This window comes from Ostrea edulis, chromosome 9 (genome assembly GCF_947568905.1).
Source record: "Ostrea edulis chromosome 9, xbOstEdul1.1, whole genome shotgun sequence".
Taxonomy (NCBI): domain Eukaryota; kingdom Metazoa; phylum Mollusca; class Bivalvia; order Ostreida; family Ostreidae; genus Ostrea; species Ostrea edulis.
Window position 1 is genome coordinate 5,974,294 of NC_079172.1, and position 21,566 is coordinate 5,995,859.

General features: G+C 34.6%; 1 protein-coding gene across 2 annotated transcripts; it reads left to right on the top strand.

Annotated features, from left to right (window-relative positions):
• The first annotated feature begins 200 nt into the window (after positions 1-200).
• On the top strand, positions 201-16,060 carry LOC125658665 (nuclear protein AMMECR1-like). Of its 2 annotated transcripts, XR_008798379.1 has the most exons (6): positions 201-442; positions 7,058-7,168; positions 8,921-9,035; positions 11,194-11,284; positions 12,077-13,312; positions 13,391-16,060. XR_008798379.1 is itself a non-coding variant. In XM_048890001.2 (5 exons), the coding sequence occupies exons 1-5, from the start codon at positions 228-230 to the stop codon at positions 12,241-12,243; spliced, it is 699 nt and encodes a 232-aa protein (XP_048745958.1). In that variant the 5' UTR covers positions 201-227; the 3' UTR covers positions 12,244-16,060. The 2 variants fall into 2 exon arrangements, 1 of the variants encoding a protein (XP_048745958.1); XM_048890001.2 differs by having other exon boundaries at positions 12,077-16,060.
• The last annotated feature ends 5,506 nt before the right edge of the window (positions 16,061-21,566 follow it).

A 21,566-nucleotide genomic window follows, 5' to 3' on the forward strand; every position in this document is an offset into this window, starting at 1 on the left:
CGGTTACACTGCTAATAAAAAAAAATCACGAATACATCTGGGGGGAAACAGTGAAAAGTTACCGTTTGATTGTAACCAATGACATAGAATATAGTCAATCATATCATATATGATTTAAATTTATTTTCCAAACATGGACTTCAACAGTCGACAAACTACTGGCCTACGTGGATCCGCGCGTAGAAATAAGAAAATCTCGCGAGTCATCGAGATTTTGAAGTTCCAATATGGCGACCAGCTGTTGTGGAGTGAAAAAACAAAAACTAAACAATTCAATGCCCGCATCTATATGTTGCAATGGATCCTCAGTTCATCCGAATGGTTATAAGAACGGTTATTCCGTAGCATGTATAGATATGTGTATTTTTTGTTTTGATGTTCTTCACAGCCATCTTTATAGTTATGAACCACCTAAAACCCCGTCTTTCACAAATGAAGCCTTGTAAGTAATTTTGAAGTTATCAATCATTTTTTTAATCTTTTAAATCCTTTTATCATGTTTATTTGTCAATAGTTATATCACTTGAGAAAAGGATCATGGGTATGTGTATTTTAAAGTTGATTAGATACAGGAAATTAAAGGTTATATAAATGAAAGTGAACGTAAACAAAGGAATGAGTCATTGTTATGGAAACAATGGCCAGCTGATAGGGTCAGTGGTACTGACTTAATGTGTCCTGTAATGAGTATAAAAGGAACTATCATTTGAAGACCTTTAACAATTGCACAATAAAACTGTTAGGACATATTTTAGAACATAACATTGTGTTTACTTATGGCAACTGTTTGAACCCCCCCCCCCCCCCCCCTTTCCCAAGAAATGGATTTTCCACAAAATCTGATGTCTCTATTCATCTAGATTTTTACCATACAACAAATATTTTGAAACATATTTCCCCACATATGAATTAAAAAAAAAAAAATAAGTAAGTTAAAAAGCAGTCTGATTAAAATCAAACCTCTCACTTCGCTTGATATACAGACAATCGCTGCTCCAATGCAGCGATTGCCCATATATCGAGCGAAGCGAGAGGTTTGATTTCTCCCATGCAGCGATTGAGCAAAGTGAGAGGTTTGATTTTAATCAGACTGGTGAAAAAGCAATGTGCTTCTTGCAGCAAGAGCAGACAGAGTAATTTGCTGCTCTGTTAAGTGCTCCATGCCCATTGCCTTCCAATGCATGTTAATCAAATACAAATCAATCAAATATGATTTATATAAGTTTTGATCATTCCAATTTTTAGTCCAAAGATTTAGCAGGTCTCTATATCATGTATATTTAGAGGCATTTCAGTTCATTTTGTACAAAAATCATAAAATGACAATTTTACCACAACTTTCTCAAATCTTTTTGCATAGTTGATTGTATGACCTTTGCAGAATAATCCTTTTTAAAAGTTAAAAATTCTTGTTTAATCAGTAAAATTAATTTTTAAAGATTTGCGCTATGTACAAAAAATATTGACCAGTCTCCTGCTTGTTATTCAGTAGGGGTGTGTATTGCTCAAGATTTTCCGATACGATACAATATTTTCTGATGCGATATCCGATATATTGGATATACAAGGTAAGTTAAGCATTTTCTGAAGTAAAATATCAAAATTTAAAACAAAATGAAGTGGTTTAATATCTTTTATTTCATAACAAAACAAACAATGACAATTAATGTCTGAGGAAACTCCAATTTCACAATGTTAATGCGGGGATTAAAGTCTGAGAAATCTCCAATGTGTCACAATGTAAAAACAGGGATTAAAGTCTGAGGAAACGCCGATGTCACAATGAAAAAGCGGGGATTGAAGTCAGGAATCTCCAATGTCACAATGAAAAAGTGGGAATTAAAGTCTGAGGTCGTGTTTCTGTTAGAAGCCATTTTTAAATTATGAACTTTGATCCCGACTATTAAAAGGGCTATTTTTAACCCCGACATTATATCGTATCATCAAAACACTGTATCGTATATCGCTGGACAGGCGTATACCGGTACATGTCGATAAATTGATATATTGATTCACCCCTAGTATTCAGACACATGCATGTGTGCAGAATGTAGACATAGTACTAGTATGGTGTTCATTGAGAGAAACATACAGTGGGTAGTCTCAAAATTTTGATTGATTCTGCAAGGAAAAGGGTTTAAAAAAAAAAGAGAGAGAGAGTGAGTGAGATAAACTAGGGTGCAAATTAAGATTCATTAGAGGTTTCAGTATAACTATTGGATAAACAAGAAAGAAGAACTAGGCAAAACATGTAGACTAGCAAAGATACTATTTTACAAGTAAGTGCCAAATTGCAACAGGTGTAAAAAAATTTTTTACTTCAGCAGTTTATAAACATTGTTTGCTCAGTAGAAAGGGTTACCATAAGAATAATGATTAATCATCAGAAATTGAAAAAGTTAGTGCTATTAAGATGGAGCCTTCTAAGATATTTTGAATGATCTAAAATGAAATAAGAACAACACCTTTGCTGTCATTCAAAATCACATTATGTAAATATACATTTAAAAGTCTTAGTCTGACCTGAAGAAACCTCTGAATTCTGGGTGATCTTTAAAGTGCAGTTAAAAGCAAATCATTGTATTATGGCATTGATATGATTTCTATTATTTTATTGGTAAGTGTTTATAACAAATGATTAAAGGGACTGGTTCACGATTTTTGATAAAAATATTTTTCATTTTTGATGGTAAACATTAAAATCATAACTCATTTAATATTGACAGCCAAAATGTTGACCTTCTGAATGCAAGAATTAAAGCAATATCTTAGCCTTAAATCTTTGTTATGTAAACAAAGACTCGAGTCTTTTTATGTATACAAACAAACAAGTAAAATATTGATTTTGTAATATAAGGCATCTTAATTTTGTATAGTCACAAATTTAAACTTTTAGATGACACATTTGCCCCAAACATTCTCGAAATCTGAAAGATATAATAAACTTAGATCGATATCCATTTCTTTTGAAAATTTCATAAACAATAACATACCGCAATCTTTGTTTACCAAACAAACAATAAACTCTCTAAAGTGAGCTTCTTTGATAATGTATAACCTTAATTTTTATGTGAACTCTTTTAAACACAATTAGACAGTAGATTTTGATCATTAAAAGTGAAAAAGAAAATTTGGGGGGAAATCGTGAATCAGTCCCTTTAAGATATAGAAAATAGCTGTTTTGTCATTGTACATTAACAAAGCTAGGGAAAGTGATCTGGTTAAACTTAATATAATTTACATATTGTGCATACACAGAACTATATAACTAGCTTTAAGCTTCCACCAAAATTAGATTTTGTTGAATATGAATAAAAGTTTTTTAATCCTTGCAATTTAGTCAAGTCAGTACTTAGATTTTTTGTGGAATGGTGTAATTGGATGTTCACTTGTCAGGTTTGTAATGGCTATTTGTATGGTGCTGTTACATCTTCTTCTTTTTTATGAGCCAGCCCATTATTACCGTCTTCCTTGGAAGACAATGTCATATAGTTGAAGTATTTTACAGTCTTCGGACAATGCACTTTCTCTCCTTTATGATTGGTAGAAAATTTATTTCATTTGTTGAAATTCTGTTCAATGCAAGGAAGATAATTTCGTGACTATCTAATTTACGTACGACTTAACAATTTTACAGGATTTTCAATCTTAAAAAGAGAGAGAAAATGAAGAATAGAAAGAAGAAAAATTGCAATATAATGAAACTGACATTTTAATTTTATTCACAAAAACTATCTTAAGCGTTTCTATAATTCAACAAATAACATTAAAGCTTTATGACCCGATGCTCATGTATTATTTTTGTACATTATTACTTTAAAGCAGATTAATTACTTTATAAAGTTATTAACTTTCCCTTAATTACATGCTTGAAAACATCTGCATGTAAAAGAAAACAGTGAGAATATTATTTAGAAAGTAAAAATAGGGTGGTACATATATAAATCATCCCACAAAAGACGTCTATAAATAGACCCACGTGCATCAGGGGAATCCCAACATGATGTATTAACTCATACGCAACTGTCTAGTTTTAAGGCTGAAAGAGCGTAAAACAATGAATTACTAAGAGGTATTTGATATTTTTATTTCTATTAAACTTATGGCACGGTACTGTTGTAACAAAATACACAGCTTTACACAGATAAGACCACCGATGATCTGAAAGTTTGAACTGGTCACATGACTGTCACTTGAAATGGCAGAGTGACACGGTTATTTGTAAACATCGATTTAAAATCAAATAATTTGGGTTAAAACAGGTGAAATAATGTATGATATGTCATACAGCCTCATAACTACATACGTGCGATGATTTAATAGCGTTTTTATGAGATGGATAAAAATATTGTAATTCAGACCATACAGCTTTAAAATTCTTTTTGATAAAATTTGGACAATTTTCAGCTATTTAGTAGTTTTTGTTTCTTGCTTTGAGAAAAATTAAACACGCTGAACATCGGCTTTTCACTGTTTTCTTGAGGTTGCGAAGAAACAATGCTTTCTATTTTTGATACAAATATCATGTCTACTTCAGAAGAAACAATGCTTTCTATTTTTGATACGAGTATCATGTCTACTTCAAGGTCATACTAGAAAAATTATTGTACAGTAGTTTCTAATAGGCACTGTTTTTTTAAAACTTGATTTTATATCAGATTTACCGTTTTAGAAAAGTTTGATGATGTGGGTATAAATACTTGAACAAGTTAAAGCATATCATATGTTTGTTAAAAAGCTATACTTGTATGAAATAAGAATTGAGAAGTCACATGTGTGTCTGCAGGACAGATGTCAGTTACCGCTGAAATGTTCTAATAAAACAATATGTCTTTTATTGATTATTTTGTTTTTGACAAAGGTTTATATCTTCTTCTTTTTTATGACCGTGGTATGTTAAATGTCAAGAAAATCATTAAGGACCTTTCGCATAGCGATACATTCTATAAATAGAAAACAAGAAAATCACCTTTCTGTTTGACAAGCGATGTTAGGTCATCCAACACGGGATTCGCTTGGCCAATCTCTACCCAGAGTTATTGTAACTTACACGCACATATACATATGTGTATGTGGGAGCAAGAAAGTCTACAACTCTGGGTAGAGATTGTCGCTTAGCCTGGACACAGACATCACATGTAACATGTCAAACTGGAGCATTATTTCATCGAGTATCGTGAAAATTTGTCAAGAAACTAACCTTATAAATGAAAGAGGTGAACATGTACTTCGATAAAGGAAGAGTTTAGAAAAGTGTGTTTAATGGTATTGTGACCTTTGACCTACTTTAATTTTTTTTTTACATTGGTCATAACTTCTAAATGGTAAATATTAGAGCTTTCATATTGTACATGAGCATTTCTTTTGACAAGATCTTTCTACTGGTACCAAGATATTTGCCCTTGTGACCTTGGCCATCTTCGGAATTGGCCATTATCGGGGGCATTTGTGTTTCACAAACACATCTTGTTTACAGATATGTTTGGGCTACATATTTTTGCACAGTCCTAAACTTCACATAAGATAGGAGGATATAGAAACACTTACGGTGCCTAAGTCTTTATCATGCTGAGTTTTATCAGGTTGTTAAATATCTATAATGGAATTATTATTTTGTGGAGAACTACTGATTGATTGATTGTTTAACGTCCCTTTCGAGAATTTTTCACTCATATGGAAACATCGCGATTACCCTTGAAGAGTTGCAAAATTTAGGCCTATGCTTGGCGCTTACAGTCTTTGAGCAGGGAGGGATCTTTATCGTGCCACACCTACTGTGACATGGGGCTTCGGTTTTCGGTCTCATCTGAAGGACCGCCCCAATTATAGTTGCCTCTTACGACAGGCATTGGGGTACTGAGGATATATTCTAACCTGGATCCCCATGGGACAGCTCTTTTTGAAATGCTTTTTAAAATGCACATTTCGTGAAATTGTAGGGTTGGGGAAGGGGGTGGTTGCATTTAGAAATTTTTCAAAGGGGATGGGGGAGGGGTTGAAGAGGTTTAAGTTGTTGATATCATGATATGTATTTTGAACTTTTTTATCGTCTGCATGGGATTTTATAGGTTAGGTACCAAATAAAAACACTCTTTCAAAGAAATTAAAATAACAAACGAATTGACAACATTGATTGCTAATGGATACAGAGATTAAAAGTTCAATGTCTGACAAAAAATTAAATTCACAGTTTTCATCAACAATGATGTCAATCTCCTCCCCTTTAAAACTAAATTTGATGAATGTTGAAAATAATGATAATCAGTGTATGAAAATTGATGTCGGATGACATAAACTAATGGGAGTTTTAACACACACACACACCTTCCCCTAACTATTTGAATTTAGATTCTTATCCTACAATCAATGCAGTAATAATATTTTCAGAAAAATATAGATACCACGCTTTGATCTCTCACACAAACACATTTACCCAACTTAACCAAAATCAAAGGGGTGTGTATGTGTTACAACCTCCGCACCCCACCCCCCACCCCCCTTCTAGATCCGCTAATGTAATGTACATGCATTGGTTGCACATATAATTTCTGCATATCTAATTGTGTTTTGGTAGTCCAAAATATTGATTAAAATCAATAATGAAGAATTGATGATATGCTAAAGATACAAATGTATCTTGATCCTGATATTTAGTCGAGGCAAAGTAAATGTATATCAATTGATCGAATAAATGCATTTTCGTATTGATCGATAGGACAAGCGTGAGCGGTGTATAGCCTGGTGTTGACTTTGGTATTGCGAATTAAGTTAAAATCTTATATAAGACTAGCTGCATTATTGAGCTAGCAAGAAGTAGTTACTTCATATAATCAACTATTCTTTTCACTTAGTTTGTTCATCTCCGGCTTTGATCAAAATTCCTCAAAATTTTAACTCCCTTCACATTGTAATTTTTGTGCGCTTTTATACAAAGGAATTGAGTGGAACACCTTTTCTACTTACACATCCCATTAATTTGGTGCTTGCACCAATGTTTCTTGTTTGTTTTTTATAAATGGCTTTATTGCTGTATTGTATATGTGCTTCCTGTTGACAGTCCCCTGTTTGTGACCTGGAAGATTGGCCATAGCCGTCGTCTGCGTGGTTGCATTGGAACTTTCACCTCCACCAACCTTCACAGTGGCCTCAGGGAATATGCAGTTACTAGGTACTATAAATATTTTTCATGGTTGATTTGACACAATTCAATACTTTGAACAGTTTGTGTGAATTCACAAAGGTTATACATGGAAAGGGCATTTATAGGTATATATAAATATATATTTAAGAAATAAATGTCATTTTTGAAAATCACATCAGTTAACACACTTCATGAAAAATATGTCTCTTTGAACCGTTGCCTTTCATACCATCATGTATTTTCAAAACTAATGTTTATTTCTTATTATTAGCCGAGTTGCAACGAAGTTCAACTCGGCTATTGGTTTGGTGATGCGGGCGGGCGGGCGTCAACAATTGGTTTCCGGATGATAACTCGAAAACTTTACAATCTAATCAAATGAAACTTTGATATATTGTTGGGTACCAGGTAAGGAAGACCCCTATTGATTTTGGAGAAAAATTATCAAAGGTCAAGGTCACAGTGACCGAAAATAGAATGAAAATTTCAGGAAAATTTGGTTTCCGGATGATAACTCCGAAAGTTTATATCCAAATCAAATGAAACTTTGATATATTGTTGGGTACCAGGTAAGGAAGACCCCTATTGATTTTGGAGAGAAAAGGTCAAAGGGCAAGGTCAAAGTCACCGAATATAAAATGAAAATTTCAGAAATATTTGGTTTCCGGATGATAACTCAGAAAGTTTAAATCCGAATCAAATGATACTTGAAGATATTGTTATGTACCAGGTTAGGAAGACCCCTATTGACTTTGGAGAAAATAGGTCACAGTGACTGAAAATAGATTTAAAATTCCAAAAGGATTTTGGTTTCCGGAGGATAACTCGAAAAATTTTAATTTGAATCAAATGAAACTTGGATATATTGTTGGATACCAGCAAAGCAAGGCCCCTATTGATTTTGGAGAACAAAGGTCAAGGTCACAGTGACCGAATATAGATTGAAAACTTCATACAAATATGGTTTCTGGACAGTAACTCGAAAAGTTTAAAACTGAAATTAGTTCTTTACAATTATAAATATACCACGTCATTCCTGGCTTTACAATGTATCCCATGCAACTCGGCTCATGCACCCCTGGGTGCATATACTGATTTTATTTACATTCTACTTTCACTTCAGTTGGTATTCCTAGCCATTAAATAAACGTACTATGCCTACTGTATTCATTGTTTACAACTGCAGTGCATTCATGAGGAAATGGCTATCATTATAACTTGTAGAAAAATCAAAGGCATAAACATTGGAAATATATTTATAGGCTCCAAACCAGTGGTAGTTAGTAACTGTTTTTTTTTTATTAAACTCGAATTCCTAAGAGGCACAGGGTTTTGAAAGCCAGTTACTAACAAGCATATGTCATAGAACATGTTTCTCCCATTATATATATACTTGCAGTTCATTATTTATATACTTGCAGTCCATTATTTATATACTTGCAGTCCATTATTTATATACTTGCAGGGGTTTTGTATTTTTTTTATTGTTTTTCCTTTCACTGATGTTTAATATGTCTATTGAAAGAGATTTTTACATGTAATAGACACATGGCAGGATGTGTTCTTGATGATCTGATGAAATGAAATGCAAGGGAAAAGTTTGAATGTTGAAAAATTAAAAACAATGGATCAGAGTCGTCTCTTGACAGGTGTTCATAAATCTAAAAATGAACAAATGTGCAGGAGTGATGAAACGATGTTAATGGGGGGGGGGGGGGGGGGGGGGGGCATCTAGGAAATAGAAACTGTAATTCCAGTGTTTGCTTTTCCACATTTCAGTGCTATCAAAGATAGCCGTTTCAGTCCCATCACCAAGGAAGAATTCACTAAACTCCACGTGGCCGTCTCCATCCTGACCAACTTTGAGGACGCTCGAGATTACATGGACTGGGAGGTCTGTATGAGATTTCTACAATGAGTGGGTGACACTGAATATTTGTCATTTACATTTTATACCATTGTTTTGTCTGTAGTAATCCTTGTGTTTCTTTGTTCCCAACTCTGAATATTTACATTTACAGGAACACTGAATATTTACATTTACAGGAACACTGAATATTTACATTTACAGGAACACTGAATATTTACATTTACAGGAACTCTGAATATTTACATTTATAGGAACACTGAATATTTACATTTACAGGAACACTGAATATTTACATTTACAGGAACACTGAACATTTACATTTACAGGAACACTGAACATTTACATTTACAGGAACACTGAATATTTACATTTACCAAAGTGTTTGGTCATTGATAAACTTTTTATGTTTCATACTCTACATAATGTACACTGTGACTTTTCAACATAGGATATAAACCTTTATTTAGATTTAGCTAGCCAAATTACAGGATTTCTTAAGGAATAAATATCTAGTTTGTCTGTGTTATAGGGGGTATAAAGACATTGGAAGCATGAGTAATTTTGGCATAGTCCAATTCACTGATAAATACCACAATATTCACATAAAAATTTTCCAGGTGAAATGTTGCTTCTTCAAATCCTTAAAACAATACATTTTCACCATATATCTAAGTAATGTAGTAAACTAAGAGGTCCAGATACATCTGTATATTGTTATTAGTGTCCTACCCACAAAGCCAAAGAGGACTCTTAGTTTTCTGTAGGTCTGTCTGTCACAACTTGCTTTTCCTGACTTTTTTCCACTATGCTTTAATTTAGAAAGCTGAAATTTGGTGTGTGGTTGGCTAACGTATGTTTACAGACCAAGTCCAAGTTTCGTCACAGTTGACTGATTTTTATAAGATTTATGGTACTTTGTGCCAAATGTAGTTGTATGGACTTTTCTCCACTTTGCTGCAACTTTAATATCTGATTAGTAAATACAGTGAAAGTTTCACTTGCATCTCAGTTGACTTATTCTAACCATAATTGTTATAAGTTTTAGTTTTATGGTAGACTGAACTTCGTTAATTTTTGTGCTCTGTCTAGGTGTGGTATGTAATATTTATGGAATATTTGTTTTTGATAGAACAACTTTGATTAGGTTGCAAATTTGAGCAATGAAGATTGCAGGTTGATTAATTGTATCATGTGATTTTCCTCACCATCCCTAGAATTATAAGGGGCTGATACAGAGTCTTAGTAGGGGACGACTGTTCACCGAGGCTCAATTATGCAAGAATGGTACAACTGGAACCTGAACCAAGTTGCACAAATGTTAGTTATATATACAACAGTTAATTTGCCATTAACTCTTACATTTATGTAGCATTAACTGGAAGATAACTGTCAGCTAATTTTTGTGCAACAGGGTTATTCAGACTGTAGAGTTAGATGGGAGTTGTTTACTCAGAACATACACCAGACATATTGGAAGATATTAAAGTTAAGAAACTTTATGTCAGAATTTTGTGTGACTTTGATGTGGGGGTTTCCCTTTCAGTTTTAACTACAAGATGTCGAAACAAATGTATTGAGAGTGATTTGATGAATATTTCAAAGTATTTCTTTGGAATAAGACCAACACTCCATTTGTTGAATCTCAATAAGTCCAAACCTTCATATGTTCAATTTATTAAAACCAAAACTTCTTAATATGTTCAATTCCAAGTGTTCAATCCCAGTTAAGACCAACACTGCAAGTGTTCAGTTGTATTAAGATCAACTCTCCAAATATTTAATGCCAATAAATATCTAGAACCAGCACCGAAATATTCAGTCCCAATGAGATCAACACCCAATGTTCAATCCTAATAAGAGTAACACTTTAAATATTCAATTCTAATAAGACCAACACCCTAAATATTGAATCCCAATAAGACCAATATTCCAATTGTTCAATCTCAGTGAGACCAACTACTCAAATGTTCGCTTAAAATATTCTATACTGATGAGACCAACACTTGAAATGCTCAATCCCAATAAGACCAGCATTCCAAATGTTCAGTCCCAATAGACCAATATTCAACAGGTAGAATGAAATAAATTACAACTTAACATAGCTATTTTCAAAGAACCTTGTACACCAGTTTGCCTTGCAAATAACTTCTTGTTGTTGTACCTAATTGTTTTGCCATTGCAGGTGGGTGTCCATGGCATCAGAATAGAATTCCTGAATGAGAAAGGCCACAGAAAAACAGCTACTTATCTGCCTGAGGTTGCCATAGAACAGGGTATAATGAATACTGTTAATACATATAATTTACGTCATAGGTAGCTGGTCACTTGTTAGTGTTAACTGCTTCTCACAGGTTTCACAGGGAATATGTTCAGAATGACAACAATGCTTTACATTGGTATTTTTAAGTATCATTATAAAGTAGTTTATAATTAATTGTGTTTATTCAAGTCATAAGATCTCTTTTTTATAATTCATTAGGAAGTGATATGCACTTTAGTCATGTGATCAAATCCTATGATGTCCATGGGGCATTAAAATAGATTTGTGTACCAACTGCATTTCACATCCCTATGAAGTTAAGAGAAATGATATCTTATGACTTTACAGTCAAAGCATGTTATCTTGAACTTGATGGGGCCAAGAATAAACTTCAAGATATCAGAGAATCTGAGATGTTGAAGTTGAAATACATAAAGAAAATGTAGTTGAGACTTCCAACTCACTTTGATATACCCATGGTATTCGAGATATCAATGTTCAAGATGGCAAAGTTCAACTGTATTTATATTTGTGGTTGATATGAACCAATAACTTGTATTCAAGATGTGTAGATTTGCAGTTCACTTTTAGGGGCCTTATAACAGATCTCATTGCATATCAACTGCATTGCACATTCAATGAAGTTATAGCAATGACATCTTATCACTTAATATGATATTTATGGCTGACATAAAATTATATCTTGTATGTGTCAAATTTTGTCCTTCGATGAAGGCATTCAAAGTTGAATTGTCTGTTTATCTTAATGAGTGCCCATGGTTTACTGTGATATGTACGTTTTCAGGATGGGACATTCTGCAGACTATAGATTCTCTACTGAGGAAAGGTGGATTTAAGGGACCAATTGATCATGACGTGAGGCGGTCTCTAAAACTGACTCGTTACCGTAGTGAAAAATTAACACTAGGATATAACGACTATGTGGCCAATAAGCAGAATGGTCATGCATGATGCTGGTGAATTGTAGGATTCTGGCAGCACCACATCTTCATCAGAATAAAAGGAGTGCAGTCCACATTGTCAGAAGCATACATGTCAGCATGTCTAGAACAAAAGTTCAAAGTTTCTGGTACGAGAGTTTTAAGTCAAATGAATAGAATTTTATGAGTACTATCTGTATTTCCCGTGTTAGGAATTGGATTTTATCAGAGTTTGCAGTGTATTTCATCTCGTAGTACAGAAAGACCAATCCCAAGGTGAATTAGAGTCTCACACAATATGTTGTTGGAGTACATTCTCTGTATTTTTCAGACTGTCACATGAAAATATTTTATTGTAGATAATAGCAAGTTTATGCATCGATTGCCTAAAAGGTACAGAATTGTCTATAACACTTTTATCTAATTTGTAGTAAGATTCATATTTGTAAATCATTTGTTTGTAATCCCAGGAAAGGAAAATTACACTCACCTTTGACTGCATGCTTGATAATATTGATGGGTAGATGGGTATCCTATACTCTTTTTTTATATATATAGAATTGAGAAAAATGTATTTTAAACATGATTTGCAAAGTCCTTTTCAGGTACAAATAGAATGATTGTTGCTCTGAATATTTTTAACTCCTTGGATACCCTCTAGTCAATAGTCCTGAATCCTTGTTAGTATTGTGTTTGGACAATATACATTTATCTGTGTTCCACTTGTACACTCTCTTGCTTTGAAAAGATGAAATAACTAGAGAGATTAGTGTGATTTGATGTGTATGAGATTTAGGGAGGAATAATGCACTTCACATTTTTTTTTAAAATAAAAGCACAACATAGATGCAAAAACAAAATCAGAAATATGTCCCTTTTTCCTTTGAAATTCATCACCTGTTTGGTTCACTATGTGGATAAAGATATTAGTATGAGGATTTGGGGATCCTGGAATTGTGCAGTGGTGTAGGTTTTTTGGGGGTTTTTTTGTACTCTTGGGTTTACACTGATATTTGATAACTATGCTAGAGGAGGCAGAATTTACACCACAACTTCATCACACATAATCCTGTAAATTTCATTCATGGCAATTTTGATAGGTGTGCTACACCTCGTAAGTTCACAAACCTATCTGTGTAACAGGATTGCTACCAGTCAATAAAAAAAAAACTAAGCAGGTGTGCTACACCTCTTTAAGTTCACAAACCTATCTGTGTAACAGGATTGCTACCAGTCAATAAAAAAAAAAACTAAGCACATGTAATATACAGTGGGGAAACTTATGTGTGGTGGCAATAGTTTGTTGTTCAATATGCCAGAATGAATTTTTTCATGTAAGTATACGCAGTGTACAAGTTCATTTGTATCACACAATTAAGTGAAATTACCAATGTATCCTGACATCAAGCTCATGTCTCTAATCTGTGACCGATGAATTCATGCATTTTGAATTCCAAATAATTTTCAGCTCTATATACCAGAATTTCATAGTATATGGTTAGTTTTCAATTTTTAATCAGAGTGTGTCTCAAAAGCAATACGAATTAAGCATGTGCAGTACCATGTCTGAATAATGAAGCCCCAATTTTGTATTTTGCATTGCAATCTGTGCTTATAAATTGTTTGCAAGGTTAAATTAAAACAGGGTAACAATTTTTAATAGTGAAATTTAGAAAATGAAGGGGAATTTATGTTCTGCTCAAAGGCCTACCTGCATCCCGTCATTGTGGAGTGGGGATACTATAGATTACCATAGAAACTATAAATTGTAGGGTATTGCTCCTTTTCATTATGTATAGGATAAAAAATGGATGAGGAATATATTTGAAATACTACTAGCATGTAACATGAGTGACAAAATTTCTGTTTCAAAATAATTTATAGGACAATACCAAATGTTACGGAGATTTGATTTATTGTGCAGGAAAATTATCATCAGTTCTGAAAGGTATAATATTTTGTTGTGTTGATTTTTAGATATTCCTTTAAAAAAAAAAAAAAATAAAGAACCTGTTAGTGAGTTGTTGTGAATTTTTTCATCTGTACTCCTAGGTACAGTGTTTTGTTGAAGTAAAATTCTGAAATATTAACGATTAATTGCCGGAAATATTAACGATTAATTGCAGTTTGTTATTCTGATTTTACTTTTTTACAGTTTTGAATCTCAGTTTTGTTTTAGTTAGGACATTTTAAAAAATTATTTTTGAAGATACCTTTATGATAATAGTGTCTAAAATATGAATATGTTTGCTGGATGTGACTATGTCAATATGTTTTAGATATGGGTGTATTTTTTAATTAGTGTGAAACTGATAATTAATGAAACTACTAGTAATGGGAAATATCTGTCCATTTTAAATCTGTCTGCTGTTGCTTTGATGGTCATGTGACATTCAAGCCTGTGACTTGTACCTTTCATTTTAAAATCAAATTCAAAGCATTATATAAAATGGCAAATAATGAAAGGATGAAAAACTTCCCCGTGTACAAAACATTACCATCAGTTGGTTGTGTCAAATGTCATAGACATCACATAAGGCATATGATCAAAAGTATAACTACTCAATTAGCCATCTGCGTCAGGTTCCTTCTTTAATTTACAACTGAAATGTTACATTTTTATTTGTTCATTAACAACTGAAAAAATATGTTGAAGAAAACAATGAAAATTTGAAACAGTGGTTACAGAATTTTTTTTTTTTAGAAGCACTGGATAGATGAAATGCATTCTTTGAATAATCTATGTTTTGGACAGACTATTCTTCTTGCACTTGAAATTGGAGTTGCATTCTTAATTTTAAATCAGCACGTCAGTGTTTACACTGATGAGGTGCCTCTATGTAACCTTGACCCAGAATAGCTATTTTGATGAAAATGGGTGTGGCCTACCATTACACCTCAGGGATCAAATTTTTTATGTCAAGATTTCATGTTTTTATTGTAACTCATCAAATTTTGATTATTACACTAGAATTAATGTTGTGATAGTAAGGACACAGAATATGTCTGTAAAGGGATCACTGTGTGTTTTTTTAATGAGTTTTTTCCTGTGTAAACAACTCTTAGAATAACACATCTTATTTGATGAAGCTCTCCATGGTAGAAACTAGTATTTTAACTTTTTTTAATTGAAGTATCTTGCATCTCCATTTTTTTTTTAATCTTTAGGAAATTTAATCTACATGCAAGATTTCAAACATATGCATTCACAAACTCCTCCTCACTTAGTGCAGTAATGGCTTGTGTGAGTGATTTTTTTGTTGTTGACTGCTTCTCTGAGGTTTTGATTGAACACTTTAAGACCTTCCACAAATGAAACCAAACTTCTGACATGGAGCTCTTTTTCTTTCAATTCAGTATTTCAGTCATAATTAATAAGAAAGGACTCAAGCTATAATAGTAGCAAACCAATAAACAAGTACAGGTATTTGGCAAAGCAATACAATTTTTTTTATGCATTATCAATTATATGATTAAGTCAGCTTGTATAGTTTTTAACCTTGGTGTGTTCATGTGTGTAATTTTATTCCTTCTTTCATATGAGCTTAGTCATGTGATCCCTTTGACAAAATTGTATAAATGCAAGTAACGTGTGTGTAATTACACATCACACTGAACAGAGAAAAGAGAGAATTTCAACATGAAATGATTCCATCCAACCTGTTGCACATATTTAAAAAATATGGGTACGTCATATATTATTATAAATGATATTTAAGGCGGTGATATGCATTACAAGTCTAAGGTAAGCATATCCGAAGCTCATGATTTTATATTTTTTAATTGTATTATCGATTATATGTATATTGTACCGTGTAGTCATCATTCAGTAAATTCAATAATACAAATTTGTTGTGTTGGGTTTTGATATAAGATACTAAATCGCCCATAGGAAAAATTTACAGTTTGAAAGGAAACACATTTTATGGTGCTGTGTGTCTTTCACAGACACAACCATTGGACATAAGGACAAACTAGCTAGTCCAGTAGTTTGGCACCAGTGTCTTCTTTAATCTTTCAGACATTCTAGACAAGTGTGTTGATACAATTCTATTCTTTGTTATCATGCTAAGACACCTGGATACGTATCATAATGTACACCTGGTCCAGGTTAGCAATGAAAATGTTCAAATTTTATTCAGCCCAATATAAATATATTGCCCTAGCAATTCAATGCTGACAATCATCCGACTTTCTAGAATCCTTAATAAATTTTCATGAAATTTCAATTCAGAGACCAAATTGTTGCATGAGGTTGATTGATCCTCATGTGATGTCATAGGTTTTTGCAAAAATCTTAATAATTTAAACTTTGTGCCTGTTAGAAATATATCTTTCTGGGCAATTTTATTCACTGGATATAATAAAAAATCTGGTAAACTATTAATACTGAAAAAGTTAATATTTTCCATAGATAATCAATTGTTTATGATTTAAAAAATATTGACAAGGGCAATAACTCCTATGCTGGAATTTCCTCTACTGGGTGTCTATTATACATTGGTTACCCTAATATCTACAATTAATCTATACATATTTATGAATTAGCAGTTTTTTAAAACTGTTGATCTTTAAATTTGGTCATTTCAACAAGTTTTTACCTATTTTTATTATTATTCTGTTTAACGAAAATGTGTGATTTTCTGATGTTGATGTATACTTCTGTTTTTGTATGTCTGACATCTTTAAAAAGATGGCAACATATACATTTTCTTTGGTTATTAATTAAATTAAACAATATTGAGTGGAAATTGATAAAGTTTTTCCACTTTTAACCATTAATATTGATAAGTCACATGAGGATGGAGCTACCTTAAACTAACAAAAACCTACCCCATCTCTACCAGTTAAATTTTTTTCAAAGGAATTTTATTTACTGGTTGCTCGTCATGCATGAGACTTATAATCTTTTGTGAATATTTTATGGAATTCAGGCATTGCTTTTTGCATAATATCCTGCATACAAAGATACAAACAGAACTAAAAAGATAACCCAACACCCCATCCCACCCCTGACAGTGGTTAAATAACGAGACATCCCATCCCACCCCTGACAGAGGTTAAATAACGAGACATCCCATCCCACCCCTGACAGAGGTTAAATAACTCAACATCCCATCACACCCCTGACAGAGGTTAAATAACGAGACATCCCATCACACCCCAGACAGAGGTTAAAGATGTGTTTTGTTCCTTTGAGAACCGGTTTATCTTTGTTCCTTTCAGAAAGAAAATTCTGAGGTTAATACCTGTTTCAAGTACAGTGTATTAAATGTGAATCTACGGAAGTCTGCAGGTGTCATGGAAGAGAATTAATGTAACTGGTGGCTGCCACAAAGTATCTGACACCCGTCATGTAATATCCAACAACTGCCACTTATTTAACTGGTGGCCACCTTGGTTGCCACTTATCTGGTGGCTGCTATTTAATATCTTCCGCCTGCCTATATATATATGTGGTAGGTGCCCCACTTAATTTAAACTGGTGACTTGCCATTTTTAAAATTTATCTGGTGGACGCCACTTAATTTACCTAGCTTTATAGCCATTATATGACTTAAGGTAGCTCCATTATCTTGTGATATCATAGGTTTTTGTAAAATCTTTAATTAAACATTTGTGCAGGATAGAAATATATCTTTTAGAGGAATTTTATTCATTGGGTATAATAAAAAAATTGTAAACAATTTGATACTGAGAAGGTTTATTGCATATACAAGCGAGTTTTAACCGGAGGCATGGGGGGGGGGGGGGGGTCAGCTTGCGCATGCACAATTGTACGTCTTTACCGGGGCCAATTGATCAGCCTTTTCCGTCAAGTCGAGAAAATCCGAGCAATGTTCCGATTCCACTGCTCATGGGACTTAATGTTGCGATCTCTATGATTACGACCAGATTGATTTCTAGTACAGATGGGGAGAAAAGTCAGCTTGCGCATGCACATGTACGTTTATCGGAATCAGCACTATTTCATAAACAAGAGAATTAAAAAAAAAATTATGCACTGTATGGTTTATGAAAACAGTTTTTAGTGTTCTTAAAAAGTGACAAGTGTTTTGGATTCATTTTTACATTGATACATGACAATATATTCACCTCTGCAACGTCCAACAAAGGTTGATGTTCATATCTTAAAATGGACATCATTTGTGAAGTTGCACTGACCTTTTCAAACAATTCTAAGCCGGACGAGAAATTGCGGCCCAAGTTTGTGCCTTTTCTGCTCAAGAAGGAGGAGGAGAGTTGAAGACCACAAAATGGCAAAAATTACCTAAAATAATATTCAACCGTAACAGACTCCTCTCTAGATCTGCCATTGGATTAAAGTATTCTGTTGCCTGATTTGTATCACTGGGTTAGTACGTGTATCAATCTAATTAAAATCAGACCTTCTTTAACCGTTCCAGTGTAACGGTTAAAGAAGGTCTGATTTTAATTAGATTGGTACGTGTATGAAAGTTATTATTTAGAACATGCATATGCAGATTGTGTGTTCTGTTGAATGGTCGACTCTTAATACTGAGGTTAAAGGTCAAAACTACAAATATTTCATATCCATTCCAAAGGCCTATACAGTGGCGGATTTAAGGGGGGGGGGGGGGGCAGCCGTCGCCCCCCCCCCCCTAACATTTTCAAATTTAAGGTAAATCGTGGTATTTTGTTTAGAAAAATGTACTAAACGATAAAAGAAGCAATAATTTCTGCCACTCCCGGAGAAATAAAAGACAAAATCTTTTGATTTCTTGAATTACTTTATTGGGAGAACTTTTTCCCTCCCAAAACCCCTTAAAATTTGCGTCATTTTACTAATTTCACCTTATCAAAATTGATAGAAAATAGTACAAATGGCTTAAATAGGAGACATATTTCAAGCCCTATAAAATCTGTAAAATCCAGGAGCTTCCTGGGGCTTCGCCCCTGCCCTGTACCCACTGGGGGCTTCAAGGCGCCGACCCCCTGCCTCACAAAGTGGCGCCCCCCGTAACCGCAATTCCTGGATCCACCCCTGCTATATATATATATGTTTATAATAGACTGATAATAAAATATTCGCATGTTTCAAGATTTCATAAAATCTGTTTTTAAACACGTTTTTATTTTAAAATAGAATAAGTTTCTGTTAGAAACACGCGTCTGTGGTCCGTGTATTGCAGTCCATTTTTTAAAGGATAGCAACTTCTATTTTCTATAAATAATCTACACTACAAAAAGGTTTCCAAATGCTATAACTCCTATGCTGGTATTTATCTATAATACGATTTTTTAATTTATGATTTTATGTTAACTTTTGTTTTTGGTGTGTCTGACATCTTCAAAAAGTTGGCAAAATATATATTTCCTTTAGTTATTATCAAATCAATCGATATGAAGTGGAAATCAATACATTTTTCTACTTTGAACCATTGATTTCGATCATTCACTTGAGAGTAGAGATTACCTAACTATGAATTAGAGGATGTTAATGTCAGGATTCATCTGAAGATGACAATAATTATCTTTAATTGAATCACTGCTCTCTTCTAATGAATTAATGTTTGATGTGAATGCGCGCGCGCGTGTGTGTGTCCTAACTTCCATGATCGGCACGATAAAGGAATACACATAAAACAACCCCTGATAAAGGCCAGAAGTCTAAAATTCAAAGGGATCAATGCGTACATGTTCTAGTGTTAAAGTGTTAGAAACTATTGATATGGGCGATACTTGATAGACTGCGTGTTTTGTTCGTGGGTATGTCGTGGGGAGTTAATTTCCATGATGGGCTCGTGTACATCCAGCGGCACTAACTGAGCTGTCAGACGTTACACGGCACTAACTGTGCTGTAGGACGTTAGACGGCACTAACTGTGCTGTCAGACATTACACGGCACTAACTGTGCTGTCAGACGTTACACGGCACTAACTGTGCTGTCAGACGTTACACGGCACTAACTGTGCTGTAGGACGTTAGACGGCACTAACTGTGCTGTCAGACATTACACGGCACTAACTGTGCTGTCAGACGTTACACGGCACTAACTGTGCTGTCAGACGTTACACGGCACTAACTGTGCTGTAGGACGTTAGACGGCACTAACTGTGCTGTAGGACGTTACACGGCACTAACTGTGCTGTAGGACGTTACACGGCACTAACTGTGCTGTCAGACGTTACACGGCACTAACTGTGCTGTCAGACGTTACATACAGCGGCATTAACTGTGCTGTAGGACGTTACACGGCACTAACTGTGCTGTCAGTCATTACATACAGCGGCATTAACTGTGCTGTAGGACGTTACACGGCACTAACTGTGCTGTCAGACATTACACGGCACTAACTGTGCTGTCAGACGTTACACGGCACTAACTGTGTTGTCAGACATTACACGGCACTAACTGTGCTGTCAGACGTTACACGGCACTAACTGTGCTGTCAGACATTACATACAGCGGCACTAACTGTGCTGTCAGACGTTACACGGCACTAACTGTGCTGTCAGACGTTACACGGCACTAACTGTGCTGTCAGACATTACATACAGCGGCACTAACTGTGCTATCAAACGTTACACGGCACTAACTGTGCTGTCAGACGTTACACGGCACTAACTGTGCTGTCAGACATTACACGGCACTAACTGTGCTGTCAGACATTACACGGCACTAACTGTGCTGTCAGACGTTACACGGCACTAACTGTGCTGTCAGACATTACACGGCACTAACTGTGCTGTCAGACATTACACGGCACTAACTGTGCTGTCAGACGTTACACGGCACTAACTGTGCTGTCAGACATTACACGGCACTAATTGTGCTGTCAGACATTACACGACACTAACTGTGCTGTCAGACATTACATACAGCGGCACTAACTGAGCTGTCAGACATAACACGACACTAACTGTGCTGTCAGACATTACACGGCACTAACTGTGCTGTCAGACGTTACACGGCACTAACTGTGCTGTCAGACATTACACGGCACTAACTGTGCTGTCAGACGTTACATACAGCGGCACTAACTGTGCTGTCAGACATTACACGGCACTAACTGTGCTGTCAGACGTTACACGGCACTAACTGTGCTGTCAGACGTTACACGGCACTAACTGTGCTGTCAGACGTTACACGGCACTAACTGTGCTGTCATACATTACATACAGAGACACTAACTGAGCTGTCAGACATTACACGGCACTAACTGTGCTGTCAGACATTACACGGCACTAACTGTGCTGTCAGACATTACACGGCACTAACTGTGCTGTCAGACATTACACGGCACTAACTGTGCTGTCAGACGTTACATACAGCGACACTAACTGTGCTGTCAGACTTTATAATATTCGTTTCATTGATACTGATCAGTT